General features: G+C 42.0%; 1 protein-coding gene across 1 annotated transcript; it reads left to right on the top strand.

Moving 5' to 3' along the window:
• Window positions 1-8,429: 8,429 nt before the first annotated feature.
• Window positions 8,430-10,076, top strand: LOC120021502 (claudin-4-like). Its single transcript, XM_038965287.1, has one exon. The coding sequence runs from the start codon at window positions 8,608-8,610 to the stop codon at window positions 9,253-9,255; it is 648 nt and encodes a 215-aa protein (XP_038821215.1). The 5' UTR covers window positions 8,430-8,607; the 3' UTR covers window positions 9,256-10,076.
• The last annotated feature ends 5,581 nt before the right edge of the window (window positions 10,077-15,657 follow it).

The raw sequence follows: 15,657 nt of genomic DNA, 5'->3' as shown, positions 1-15,657 counted from the left end.
TGTGTGTTCTGTGAGGTGGTATTCAGAGACAGGACATCTTAACTGCTACTCCATCCTCCTCTCTCAGCTGGCCCCTGCTACGTAACACACTCCCCTTCCCTTCCTGGAGAAGCTGTCACTCTGACCCCCTTGGTTGATCTTATGCTTTATTCCTCCACCCACATATACAACTTGTTGTAGCAGTTAAGATGTCCTGTCTCTGTCCTATCGTTTCCCCTGAGCTGATGGTTCTCTGGTACCAGTGATCAACATTCCTCCTCACTTTCCACATTACTGCTTGAAATGGCTCCAAGAGTCTTCAACAAGTGAGAGGAATATAACAGTGTGTGTTTCAGTCTATTTTAGCCCCGGTGGATACATTTGGGATGGGCATATCACCCACTCGTTCTCCTTTGTCCTACTGCCTTTGCCCCACAACCTGCCCCCCTGTCCTCTTGTCCATCAGCTTCTCACCAGGCCTCCCAGACTTGAGGTGTGTTTGTCTGTGCACAGCCAACTACCTTCATCCCAGGCTCTGACGTAGATTATGAGGCCCAGAAAGCTAAGTCAGAGACACCTGGTGCTCAAGCAATACACATACACACATATCGGCATGCAACACACACACACCATAGCCGAGCAGAGGAAACATCTGGCCAGGATGCTAATATAACACACACACACACACAAACACCAAGCAGTGATTTCACGTCTGGGCCAGGGACCATTGTATAGATAGCTAGTGGACATCCGTGACCCACTCACCCAGTGCCTGACGTCATACACTGAGTGTGTGTGTGTGTGTGTGTGTGTGTGTGTGTGTGTGTGTGTGTGTGTGTGTGTGTGTGTGTGTGTGTGTGTGTGTGTGTGTGTGTGTGTGTGTGTGTGTGTGTGTGTGTGTGTGTGTGTGTGAGAGAGAGAACTGAGAATGTGCGTGTGTGCATACTTCACTAATGATATTTTGATACGGATAAGAGCTGATTGTCATATGAATGGAATGTTGTTTGTCAGCATGTCGACAATCCCTAACGAACAAACATCTAGTGCATCTGTGAACTTTGCTCTAATACATTTCATATAAAACCCATTCACCCTTCATCTTGTGAACTTTATTATGAAAATCACACTGGGGGGGTTATATAAGGAAGGGGAAGTTGGTTATAAGCAAATATATTATTATTTCAATAAATTCTCACGCAGGCATTAAGTACCCTCAACCTACGAAACATCCACGACAAAACACAAACTTCATGTCTTGTTTTGTGATTCTTTCTCCTGTTTAGGACAAAGTTGTTATCTGGGAGTCCCAGGCTTCCCTCCTCCATCTCTCTCTCTCTCTCTCTCTCTCTCTGTCTCTCTCTGTCTCTCTCTGTCTCTCTCTGTCTCTCTCTGTCTCTCTCTCTCTCTGTCTCTCTGTCTGTCTGTCTGTCTGTCTGTGTCTGTCTGTGTCTGTCTGTGTCTGTCTGTGTCTGTCTGTCTGTCTGTGTCTGTCTGTGTGTGTCTGTCTGTGTGTGTGTGGGACTGTGTGACTGTGTGACTGTGTGACTGTGTGACTGTGTGACTGTGTGACTGTGTGACTGTGTGTGTGTTTTTCGGTCACGGTGCCACTGTGGAGGCATTGGTGTGGTTAAGGGTATTTAGTTTTGCCACATGTTAATTTAGTAATTAGGCGTGGTCCACATCGTTATCAACGTGCATCACTTCTCTCAGCAGTAAACACTGTGGGCCCACATTACTCATCACACACACACACACACACACACACACACACACACACACACACACACACACACACACACACACACACACAGATGAGTTTGCATCTTCTCACAATGTGTAAGGACACACACAAACATAGTGAGTCAGTGTGATTGTTACTTAGACTAACCAGTCACTTACTGTAAGTTTAGAGACCAGACAATAATAAAAGAACATTGAGAGAACGTTTGTCAACCCTGTAGGAACACAATAGTGAGAACCAACAGAGCCCTTTGGAGACTATTCCGGCTACCTCTGTCTGTCTGGCCTGTCTGACTGATGTGAGTGACAACCTCCATTAGTGCAGTGGTGTAAAGTACTTAAGTGAAAATACTTTAAAGTCCTACTTAAGTAGTATTTTGGGGTATCTGTACTTTATTTTATTATTTATATTTTTGCCAACTTTTACTTTTACTTCACTTCATTCCTCAAGAAAATAATATACTTTTTACACTATACATGTTCCCTGACACCCAAAAGTACTCGTTACATTTAGACATGAAAATGGTCCAATTCACTTATGAAAATAACATCCCTGGTCATCCCTACTGCCTCTGATCTAGCGGACTCACTAAACACAAATGCTTTGTTTGTAAATGATGTCTGAGTGTTGGAGTGTGCCCTGGAAATCCTACAAAAAAATAAAATAAAAAATTGTGCCATCTGGCTTGCTGAATATAAGGAATTTTAAATGGTTTATACTTTTACTTTTGATACTTTATGCATTTGAGCAATTCCATATACTTTTGATACTTAAGTATATTTAAAACCAAATACATTTAGACTTTTACTCAAGTAGTATTTTACTGGGTGACTTTCACTTATACTTGAGTCATTTTCTATTAAGGTATCTTTACTTTTACTCAAGTATGACAATTGGCTACTTTTTCCACCACTGCATTAGTGCACCAGATAGCATTTCAGGGAGATCGTTCAAGAGTGCCGTCTAAATTGGACATCTATCCATGTCCTGAGGATGTTGGGAAATGCCTTCAAACCGGCCACTAGGGGTAACAGTGAGCGCTAATACCATCAAGTAGCCTTCGGTTTTACTAGGTGGTGTGGATCCCATGACTGTGGATCAGAAGGTTGTGTGTTCAATCCCTAAACGTTAACCCCTACCTTAACCATTCGGAGTGAGTGCCTAAACTTAACCCTTAACTTCGAAATTTGACATTTGGAGAAATGGAACAATACAGCGCAGCAGGATGAATGTTACAGAGAGCAACAAAAACACTTTGAAATTTGACGTTTGGAGAAGGTGGATAGACTTCTAATTCTGCAGTGAGACGGTGAGAGCTTGTTGTTCTCCATTAAGTCAACAGCTAGATCGCCTCCATGCAAACCAGATACAGTGCCTACAGTGCCTTCATACCCCTTGACTTACGTTATTCCAAATGTTGTTATGTTACAGCATGAATTCAAAATGGATAACATTGATTTCCTTTCTCACCCATCTATACAGAATACCCCATAATGACAAAGTGAAAACAGGTTTTTAGAAATGTTTGCAAATGCATTGCAAATGAAATGCAGAAAAATACAATTTACATAAATATTCACAGCCCTGAATCAATAAATGTTAGAATCTCTTTTGGCAGCGATTACAGCTGTAAGTCGTTCTGGGTAAGTCTCTAAGAGCTTTGTACACCTGGATTGTACAATATTTGTACATTATTCTTAAAAAATTATTCTTATTCTAGCTCTGTCAAGTAGGTTGTTGATCATTGCTAGACAGCCATTTTCAAGTCTTGCCATAGATTTTCATGCCGATTTAAGTCAAAACTGTAACTAAGCCGCTCAGCAACATTCAATGTCATCTTGGTAAACAACTCCAGTGTATATTTGGCCTTGTGTTTAAGGTTAATGTCCTGCTGAAATGTGAATTTGTCTCCCAGTGTTTGTTGGAAAGCAGACTGAACCAGGTTTTCCTTTAGGATTTTGCCTGTCCTTAGCTTCATTCCATTTATTTTTATACAAGAAAACTCCCTAGGCCTCGCCGATGACAAGCATATCCATAACATGATGCAGCCACCACCATGCTTGAAAATATGAAGAGTGTTACTCAGTGATGTGTTACTGTATGTTGGATTTGCCCCAAACATACGCTTTGTATTCAGAACATAAAATGTATTTCTTTGACACATTTTTTGCAGTTTTACTTTAATGCTTTATTGCAAACAGGATGCATGTTTTGGAATATTTTTTATTCTGGACAGGCTTCCTTCTTTTCACTCTGTCAAGGTAAAGCCCCGCCTTATCTCAGCTCACTGGTCACCATAGCAGCACCCACCCGTAGCACGCGCTCCAGCAGGTATATTTCACTGGTCACCCCCAAAGCCAATTCCTCCTCTGGCCGCCTTTCCTTCCAGTTCTCTGCTGCCAATGACTGGAACGAATTGCAAAAATCACTGAAGATGGAGACCCATATCTCCCTCACTAGCTTTAAGCACCAGCTGTCAGAGCAGCTCACAGATCACTGCACCTGTACATAGCCCATCTGTAAATAGCCCATCCAACTACCTCATCCCCATACTGTTATTTTATTTTTTTGCTCATTTGCACCCCAGTATCTCTACTTGCACATTCATATTCTGCACATCTATCACTCCATTGTTTAATTGCTAAATTGTAATTACTTCGCCACTATGGCCTATTTACTGCCTTACCTTATTTGCACACACTGTATATAGACTTTTTCTCTATAGTGTTATTGACTGTATGTTTGTTTATTCCATGTGTAACTCTGTGTTGTTGTTTGTGTCGCACTGCTTTGCTTTATCTTGGCCAGCTCGCAGTTGTAAATGAGAACTTGTTCTCAACTAGCCTACCTGGTTAAATAAAGGTCAAATAAAATACATTTAAAAGAAATGTAGGTTAGCATTGTGGAGTAACTATAATGTTGTTGATCCATCCAAAGTTTTCTCATATCACAGCCATGAAACTGTAACTGTTATATATGGTGAAATCCCTGAGCGGTTTCCTTCCTCTCCGGCAACTGAGTTAGGAATAATGCATGTATCTTTGTACTGATTGGGTGTATTGATACACCATACAAAGTGTCATTAATCACTTCAAAGGGATATTCAATGCCTGCTTTTTTTTCCCACTTCTACCAACAGCTACCTTTCTTTGTTAGGCATTGGAAAACCTCCATGGTCTTTGTGGTTGACTTTTTGTTTGAAATTCACTGCTCGACCGAGGGACCTTACAGACGATTGTTTGTGTGGGGTACAGAAATTAGGTAGTCATTCAAAAATCATGTTAAACACTATTATTGCACAAAGAGTCATGTGAATTGTTAATCACATTTTACTCCTGAATTTATTTAGGCTTGCCATAACAAAGAGGTGGAATACTTATTGACCCAGGCATTTTAGCTTTTAAATTTGATGAATTAGTAAAAATGTCAAAAATCATAATTACACTTTGACATTATAGGGTATTCTATGTAGGCCAGTGACACAAAAATTCAGGCTGTAACACAACAAAATGTGGAAAAAGTCAAGGGGTGTGAATACTATCGCAAGGCACTGTATACAGATATATCACAGATTCAAAACTCTTGTGGTCTCTCCATTGTCTTTCCATTGTTTGCATTAATCCTTACCGTCATTCCTTCGCCATCCCTCCAACCATCCACCCCCTTCCATCACTCTTTCCATCCTTCTCTCTCCTAGCAGCTGTGTTCAGCGATAGGCCAGAGAATGACACAGCGGACAACACTTCCTGTTTATGTATTTCCCAGAATGCCATGTGGTGGGCAAGAGGTCTCGGGAAAGACAGAGAGGACACAAACAGGGAAAGGAAAGAGAAACAGACTTTGTGCGACATTGGCTTGTGGGGAACACACACACACACACAAACTGTCCCGCCCTGACCTTAGAGAGCCTTTTTATTGCTCTATTTGGTTAGGTCAGGGTGTGATTAGGGTGGGCATTCTAGGTTTTCTGTTTCTATGTCGGTGTGTTTGATGCCCAATCGGAGGCAGCTGTCTATCGTTGTCTCTGATTGGGAATCAGATATAAGTTGTTCGTTTCCGTTTGGGTTTTGTGGGATCTTGTCTTTGTTTGTTGCATGTTTTGCACTACGAAGCTTTACGTTCGTTGTATTGTTTATTGTTTTTGGTGGAACATTAATAAAGAAAATGTACGCCTACCACGCTGCACCTTGGTCCGGTCATTCTACCAACGAGAGACGTAACACAAACACACACACTTAAGTGATACTAGTTTTCTTACTAGTTTTTCTCAGAGGTGAAGCTGAGGCAGGGCCTGGCTGGGCAGAGGTCCTGCCAGATTAAACACTGACCCACCCAATCAGGCTGCCTTACAATATATATATATACACATTACCAGTCAAAAGTTTGGACACATCTACTCATTCCAGGGATTTTCTTTATATTCACTATTTTCTACATTGTAGAATAATAGTGAAGACATCAACATGATGAAATAACAGATATGGAATCATGTAGTAACCAAAAAAGTGTTAAACAAAGTATATTTTATATTTGAGATTGTTCAAAGTAGCCACCCTTTGCCTTGATGACAGCTTTGCACACTCTTGGCATGCTCTCAACCAGCTTCATGAGGTAGTCTCCTGGAATGCATTTCAATTAACAGGTGTGCCTTGTTAAAAGTTAATTTGTGGAATTTCTTTCCTTAATGCGTTTGAGCCAATCAGTTGTGTTGTGACAAGGTAGGGGTGGTATACAGAAGATAGCCCTATTTGGTAAAAGACCAAGTCCATATTATGGCAAGAACAGCTCAAATAAGCAAAGAAAAATGACAGTCGATCATTACTTGAAGACATGAAGGTCAGTCAAACCTGAAAATTTCAAGAACTTTAAAAGTGCAGTCTCAAAAACCATCAAGCGCTATGATGAAACTGGCTCTCATGAGGACCACCACAGGAAAGGAATACCCAGAGTTACCTCTGCTGCAGAGGATAAGTTCATTAGAGTTACCAGCCTCAGAAATTGCAGCCCAAATAAATGCTTCAGAGTTCAAGTAACAGACACATCTCAACATAAACTGTTCGGAGGAGACTGCGTGAATCAGGCCTTCATGGTCAAATTGATGCAAATAAACTACTAAAGGACACCAATAATAAGAAGAGACTTGCTTGGGCCAAGAAACACGAGCAATGGACATTAGACCGGGGAAAAATCTGTCCTTTGGTCTGATGAGTCCAAATTTGAGATTTTTGGTTCCAACCGCCGTGTCTTTGTGAGATGCAGAGTAGGTGAACGGATGATCTCTGCATGTATGGTTCCCGCTGTGAAGCATGGAGGAGGTGTGATCGTGTGGGGATGCTTTGCTGGTGACATTGTCAGTGATTTATTTATAATTGAAGGTACACTTAACCAGCATGGTTACCACAGCATTCTGCACCGATACGCCATCCCATCTGGTTTGCGCTTAGTGGGACCATCATTTGTTTTTCAACAGGACAATGACCCAACACACCTCCAGGCTGTGTAAGGGCTATTTGACCAAGAAGAAGATTGATGGAGTGCTGCATCAGATGACCTGGCCTCCACAGTCACCCAACCTCAACCCAATTGAGATTGTTTCGGATGAGTTGGACAGCAGAGTGAAGGAAAAGCAGCCAACAAGTGCTCAGCATATGTGGGAACTCCTTCACCACTGTTGGAAAAGCATCCCAGGTGAAACTGGTTGAGAGAATGCCAAGCGTGTGCAAAGCTGTCATCAAGGCAAAGTTTGGCTACTTTGAATAATCTAAAATATAACATATTTTTTGATTTGTTTAAAACTTTTTTGGTTACTACATGATTCCATATGTGTTATTTCACAGTTTTGATGTCTTCACTATCATTCAACAATGTTGAAGATGTCAAACAGACAGACAGCAAGGTTTATTCAAATCTTTGTTGAAAGCCAAATGTTTGTCTAAAAGAAAGGGGAAATAATGTCTAGATGATTTTTTACATTGGAGATACATTTTTCGAATTGCCTGGCTCTGGCTGAGCTGATGAGACAGAACAGAACAGCCCTTAGCCATGGTATATTGGCCATATTCCACACCCCCTCAGGCCTTATTGTCTAAATAGACAAAGACTGGAACGCGGTTTAAACCTATCCACATCCAGGATTAGACCCACCCGTTGTATAAATACACACACACTATAGTTTGCATATACTGTATAACAACAAATGAAATCTGTTTTCTCCTAATCAAAATAATGTCTATTATCATAAATAGTTGATCATGTCTGTTTCTGGTCTTCTGACCTCACATCATTGTTATTTTTTCTTTCTTCCTCAGAATCAATTCCAGGAAGACAGTTAACCTGTTGTGGTCCTTGTTCTGTTTCTCTCTCTCTCTCTCTCTCTCTCTCTCTCTCTCTCTCTCTCTCTCTCTCTCTCTCTCTCTCTCTCTCTCTCTCTCTCTCTCTCTCTCTCTCTCTCTCTCTCTCTCTCTCTCTCTCTCTCTCTCTCTCTCTCTCTCTCTCTCTCTCTCTCCTCATTAAACTCTTTTGTCTCTCCGCATCCGAATTCTGCCTGCTCATTGGCTGATGCGGAGATGCGCTTGTCGCTGGTTGGCTCAAAGTTTATCCGCTTTGTTTTGACATATGTGTGTAACTGTCGCTCTGGACATTAGCGTGCGAATAACGGTCCCATAAATGACAAACCCTGCACCCCCTTCTGGCACAGAGTGGATTCAGACCTGCCAGAGAGACTATATACCTTAGGTTCTTCTCCTAGCCTCTCTTTGATCATCTATTACAAGCCTAACATTTCTAGAGCGAATAGGAGAAAGAGATTCTTCTGATACTCGAGTGGATATTAAATGACATTTGTATTCACTCTCCTCTCTCTGTTTTAAAGAAGAAAAAGGCTCACCATGCTCTCTGCGTGTCTGGAGTTCCTTGGGATGGGGTTGTGCCTACTGGGCTCGTTCCTGGTCATGGTCGCGTGCGGGCTGCCCATGTGGAAGGTGACGGCGTTCATCGATATGAATATCGTGATTGCGCAGACTATCTGGGACGGGCTCTGGATGTCGTGCGTGGTGCAGAGCACGGGTCAGATGCAGTGCAAAATGCACGACTCCATGCTTGCGCTCAGCCAGGACCTGCAGACGGCGCGCGCCCTCACGGTGATATCGGCGGTGCTGGGGGTGGCGGGGCTGGTGTTGACCATCGCTGGAGCACAGTGCACCAACTGCATCAAGACCGAATCGGTGAAAGCCAAAGTGGTGAACGCAGGTGGGGTGGTCTACATCATCAGCGGTCTATTGGTGCTGGTTCCCCTCTGTTGGATGGCCAATAACATCATAGTAGACTTCTACAACCCAGATGTGTCCTCGTCCAAGAAGAGGGAGATAGGAGCGGCCATCTACATTGGCTGGGCGGCCACAGCCCTGCTCCTTCTGGGGGGAACCCTGCTGTGCTGCTCCTGTCCCCAGGGGGCCAAGAGCGCCTACCCCAACAAATATGCCCCCACCAAGACCATCTCGGCCAATGGAGACTTCGACAAGAAACATTATGTGTAGGCGAGGAGAGGAGAGTTTTACGCACATCAAAACGTGGTACAGGAGCTGGACGGACAAGTTGTCTACTGTTTGATGCCCATTGCGTGTGTTATCTTTATTGTGTTTCCCTAGAACGAAGGCTTCGATAAGGGACATTATGCGTAGGCAAGATGATATCAGGATCCTTTTTTCCTTTGCTTTGATTGGCATGGCGACTTCACCAAAATGCCAACTTTTTTACTTTGTTGTAGGCTACAACTTTGTTTAGGGGTCTGGCCATGGGCTTATGGGTCTGATGACCAGAAAAGGAAAAAAATATTTTTTTTGCCAAGGGAATGGAACCCTATACTCGCCGAGATCGTAGCTCAAGACTGACCAAGAAATTGAAACACTTGTTGTGTAGTCTATCTATTGCGTACCATTTTTAAGACTTAAGTCTTGTATTTGTATATGATTATTTTACATCAGGTATTATATAGGCTTTCTGTAAAAAATGTCATGTTCATGTTGTTAGAGTCGGCTGTCACGGTCTGTGCGCTCTGTGAATATAGCCCATTGTTCTCCACTGGCTTTACTGTGTCTGCTTGGAAGTTTTAAATGACCACATAATGCACGTTTGCAGAGACTGGTAAATAGTTAACATGTTTTGGTTCCCACACTGGACTCCTTCTTTGTAACACAGTGAATGCTACTCAGACAAATGTTCACTCATACGATGATCAAAGGAGCTTATTTGCGTTTGAATGCTGTTGTATTTTACTGCATGGCTGAGTGTGTATCTGTATTTTGTCCTAGCCCTCTTTAAAGTACTGGGCAATTGTTGTTTTATAATAAAAAAGGAAATCCCCATTCACAATCTCCCTCGTGTTTCTGTGTAGTAGTATTATTGTGCATTAGGCTACTTTTATTATAATAGTACTACATAATATCTGAATATCTTTATCAAGTAAAGTTCACAATACAGTTTGTTGCATTACTGAAGTTTCTCTACATTGACCTTTTACCACACACACACACACACACACACACACACACACACACACACACACACACACACACACACACACACACACACACACACACACACACACACACACACACACACACACACACACACACACACACACACCGAAGCCTTACACAAACATAGAGGGACTGTGTGTAATCCCTACCACAGCCAATTCAGCACACGCCAGCTATCACCTTCTGGTTCACAATGACATAAACAAGCACTGATGGATGAATGTGACTCAAAATGACTGAATGTAAAAACACAAGCTTAATAACAGAGCGGTTCACAAACAATTATTACGCTTTGGCCCAAAAATGTGTCATATTTATTTGGAGAGCAGCGTGTGTGAGTATAACAGAGTTGAGAACTACAGTAGGCCTACAGGACTGTTCTCTGAACACAGTACAGCAAATCTCAAATGACACTGTGCGGGTTTTCGCTCTTCCCTTGTAATTGATTAGGAACTCCCGTTCTCCTGGTTGTCTAGGTGTTAATTGGACACAAATTGAAAGCAAACAATAAAAACCATTAGACATTCTACCCTCCGGGAATTGAGTTTGAGGGGTATTAGCTAGGAAGGTAGGGGCAGAGGGTGGATTTGGGATTGGGTGTGTGCCTCTACTGAAGCTGCCTGTGCCTTGTGTCCTCTCTGGAAGGTCAGAGGTTAGGTGTCTTATCTGGTGTCGTTTCCAGTCGCTATCTTGGGAAAACCACTTCCCGCACTCAGAGATGGAGCCGGAGAAGAAGCCTGACGTTTTACCTGTCCCTAACTGATTGTGTTTTTTTGTTTGTTTCTTTACATTGTTTGTAACTTATTTTTTTACTTATTTTGTACCTAATGTTGCTGCTACCGTCTCTTATGACATCATAACTGCGATTAATCACCATGAACTGGCAGAATCCTTTTTTTCCCTTTAATGAGTCCAACGAGCCCGACGTGAATGACATACTGCTTTCCCAGGAACAGGCCCAGATCCCCGCCATTTGCGTGAAGAGAAGGCGGAGAAAAAGGGGCCGGAGGTCGGGCTGCCTTCTGAGAATTCGTAGGCAATCGAATAAACCCCCACTGCCTTCCATTCTGCTAGCAAACGTGTTGTCTTTGGAAAATAAAATTGATGACCTACGTCGGAAGATTAAACTACCAATGGGACATTCAAAACTGCAATATCTTGTACTTCACGGAGTCGTGGCTGAACGACGACATTATCAACATAGAGCTGCCTGTTAATACGCTGTATAGGCAGGATAGAACAGCAGCGTCTGGTAACACAAGGGGTGGCGGACTATGTATTTTTCTAAGTAACAGCTGGTGCATGATATCTCAGGAGGTCTCAAGGTTTTGCTTGCCTGAGGTAGAGTATCTCATGATAAGCTGTAGACCACACTGTCTACCTATAGGGTTTTCATCTGTATTTTTCGTAGCTGTCTACATATCACTACAGACTGAAGCTGGCACTAAGACTGCACCCAATGAGCTGTATTCCGCCATAAGCAAACAGGAAAACACTCACCCAGAGGTGGCGCTCCTAGTCGTTGGGGACTTTAATGCAGGGAAACTTAAATCTGTCTTACCAAATTTCTATCAGCATGTTAAATGTGCAACCAGAGGGGGAAAAACCTCTGGACCACCTTTACTCGACACACAGAGACGCATACAAAGCTCTCCCTCGCCCTCCATTTGGCAAATGGACCATAATTCTATCCTCCTGATTCCTGCTTACAAGCAAAATTAAAGCAGGAAGCACCAGTGTCTCGATCAATAAAAAAGTGGTCAGATGAAGCAGATGCTAAACTACAGGACTGTTTTGCTAGCACAGATTCCTCCGATGGCATGGAGGAGTACATCACATCAGTCATTGGCTTCATCAATAAGTGTATGATGTATTGATGATGTCGTCCACACAGTGACAGGACGTACATACCCCAACCAGAAGCCATGGATTACAGCCAATATCCGCACTGGCTAAAGGCTAGAGCTGTCGCTTTCAAGGACCGGGACTCTAACCCGGAAGCTTATAAGAAATCCCGCTATTCCCTCCGACGAACCATCAAACAGGCAAAGCGCCAATACAGGACTAAGATCGAATTGTACTAGCCCCTGGCTCTGACCCTCGATGGATGTGGCAGGGCTTGCAAACAATTACAGACTACAAAAGGAAGTACAGCTGAGAGCTGCCCAGTGACACGAGCCTACCAGATGCACTAAACTACTTCCATGCTCGCTTCGAGGCAAATAACACTGAAACATGCATGAGAGCACCAGCTGTTCCGGATGACTGTGTGATCACACTCTCCGCAGCCGATGTAATTAAGACCTTTAACTCTATTCACAAGGCTGCAGGGCCAGACGGATTACCAGGATGTGTACTCCGAGCATGCGCTGACCAACTGGCAAGTGTCTTCACTGACATTTTCAACCTCTCCCTGTCCGAGTCTGTAATACCAACATGTTTGGGCAGTATTTTGACATCCGGATGAAAAGCGTGCCCAAAGTAAACTGCATGTTACTCAGGCGCAGAAGCCAGGATATGCATATAATTGGTAGATTTGGATAGAAAACACTCTAAAGTTTCTAAACCTGTTAAAATAATGTCTGTGAGTATAACAGAACGGATATTGCAGGTGAAACCCCGAGGACAAATAGTCCCCCCCTAAAAAAATTCAGCTTACCATTATTTTCAATGGCTATCACTTTTATTATAAGGTGAAGTCCTCCCAGGTTGCAGTTCCTAGGGCTTCCACTAGATGTCAACAGTCTTTAGAAAGAGTTTCAGGCTGGTTTTTGGAAAAATGAGCCAGAAATTGTAGTTTTTCTACGTAGCTTCCATTTTGGCTGTAGTATTTCAAAGCGCGTGGAAGAGAGCGCATTCTTTGGTATTTTTCTCCGGTAAAGACAATAACGATTCTTCGTCTTAAATTGTATCATTTATTTACATATTAGGGTACCTAAGGTTTGATTATAAACATTGTTTGACTTGTTTGGAAAAGTTTATTAGTAACGTTTGGGATTCATTTTGTATGCATTTTGATCGAGGGAAACTGGGTGGATTATTAACTGAAGCGTGCCAGCTAAATTGAATTTTTATGGATATAAAGAAGGACTTTATCGAACAAAAGGACCATTTGTGATGTAACTGGGACCTTTTGGAGTGCCAACAGAAGAAGATCATCAAAGGTAAGGATTTATTATATCGCTATTTCTGACTTTCGTGTCGCACCTGCCTGGTTGAAATATGTTTTCAATGGTTTTGTATGCGGGGCGCTGTCCTCAGATAATCGCATGATATGCTTTCGCCGTAAAGCCTTTTTAACCTGTCTAGCCCCGGGGTTCCGCTAGCGGAACCCCCCCCACATTCCACTGAAAAGGCAGCGCGTGTGTGAAATATTTAACTTTCACACATTAAGCAATAGGGGGTGCTATTTGCACTTTGTAATAATTTCTTTCCCAAATTAAACTGCCTCGTACTCAATTCTTGCTCGTACAATATGCATATTATTATTACTATTGGATAGAAAACACTCTCTAGTTTCTAAAACCGTTTGAATTATTTCTCTGAGTGAAACAGAACTCATTCTGCAGCACATTTCCTGTCAGGAAGTGAGATTTCTGAAATCGAGGTCCCCGTTCTAGGGTCAGTTTATAAGTCCCCATGTAAGCTATGGGGCTACATGCACTGCATACGCCTTCCTCTAGATGTCAGTAAGCGGTGAGAATTTGAATGGAGTGGATTGCACCATCTGGGGCCCTATATAAGACCGTGGAACGGAAGTACCGTTCTTTTCAACGGGGCGCCTGGCGCAAGAGGGACATCACAATGGCGTCCTGCAAAGCTTTCGTTTTAGCAGTTCTATATCTCCGGTCATGTTTTTATTCGTTATAGTTGTTAAAGACATCATAAGGTAGTTAATTTAAACCGACTTATAGCAGTTTATATCAGTTTATTACGATTTTCTGGGATTTCTTTGTGACGCGCTATCAGGAGTTGGACACCTTTCCGGCACATAGCTAACGTTATCAGCTATTTCGACAGCAGAAGAGGACATCTTTCAACCAAAAGACGATTGTTCTGGAGAAAGGACACCTTGCCCAAGATTCTGATGGAAGCTCAGCAAATAGTAAGCAGTCTTTATGCTGTTAATTCGTATTTATGTTGACAAATGTCAAATAATAATTCCGCCATGAATTTCGGTGCGGTCTCGCTTTAGCGCACGCTGTATTGCGCAGTAACGTTAATTTTAAAAATCTAACACAGCGATTGCATTAAGAACTAATTTATCTTTCATTTGCTGTCCAATCTGTATTTTTTAGTCAAGTTTATGATTACTTATCGATTAGAATAGGTGCCTTTCCCAAGATTTCTCCTGACATTTTCTTTGCAGCTTGGCTACTTTTCTCATTGTATAACCACGATTTGTGCCGCTAAATATGCACATTTTCGAACAAACTCTATATGCATTGTGTAATATGATGTTATAGGACTGTCATCTGAAGATTTCTGAGCAGGTCAGTGAAAAAATTAATATATTTTGCTGGGTTATACGTTATCGCTATTTTTGGCTTGAATCAAGGCTGTTGTGTGGTTTGCTATTGGGGTAAGCTAATATAATGCTATATTGTGTTTTCGCTGTAAAACACTTAAAAAATCTGAAATATTGGCTGGATTCACAAGATCTGTGTCTTTCATTTGCTGTACGCTGTGTATTTTTAAGAAATGTTTTATGATGAGTATTTAGGTAATACACGTTGCTCTCTGTAGTTATTCTAGTCGCTTTGGTGAGAGTTGTGATGGTGGCTGCAATGGTAAACTATGATTTATACCTGAAATATGCACATTTTTCTAACAAAACATATGCTATACAATAAATATGTTATCAGACTGTCATCTGATGAAGTTGTTTCTTGGTTAGTGGCTATTTATATCTTTATTTGGTCGAATTTGTGATAGCTACTGATGGAGTAAAAAACTGGTGGAGTAAAAAAAGTGGTGTCTTTTGCTAACGTGGTTAGCTAATAGATTTACATATTGTGTCTTCCCTGTAAAACATTTTAAAAATCAGAAATGATGGCTGGATTCACAAGATGTGTATCTTTCATCTGGTGTCTTGGACTTGTGATTTAATGATATTTAGATGCTAGTATTTACTTGTGACGCTATGCTAGGCTATGCTAGTCAGCTTTTTTACTGATGGGGGTGCTCCCGGATCCGGGTTTGGGAGGAATTAGAGGTTAACAAGTCCAATACAGCAAATGAAAGATAAACATCTTGTGAATCCAGCCAACATGTCCGATTTTTTTAATGTTTTACAGCGAAAACACCACGTATATTTATGTTAACTCACCACCAAATACAAAAAAGCACAGACATTTCTTTCACAGCACAGGTAGCTTGCACAAAACACCCAAATAGAGA

This window comes from Salvelinus namaycush, chromosome 26 (assembly GCF_016432855.1).
Source record: "Salvelinus namaycush isolate Seneca chromosome 26, SaNama_1.0, whole genome shotgun sequence".
In the NCBI taxonomy this organism is placed as follows: Eukaryota; Metazoa; Chordata; class Actinopteri; order Salmoniformes; family Salmonidae; genus Salvelinus; species Salvelinus namaycush.
This window is presented reverse-complemented; position numbering and strand designations above follow the sequence as displayed.

Coding starts and splice junctions, on each gene's coding strand:
- LOC120021502 (XM_038965287.1), top strand. CDS start 8,608: ATGCTCTCTGCGTGTCTGGAGTTCCTTGGGATGGGGTTGTGCCTACTG.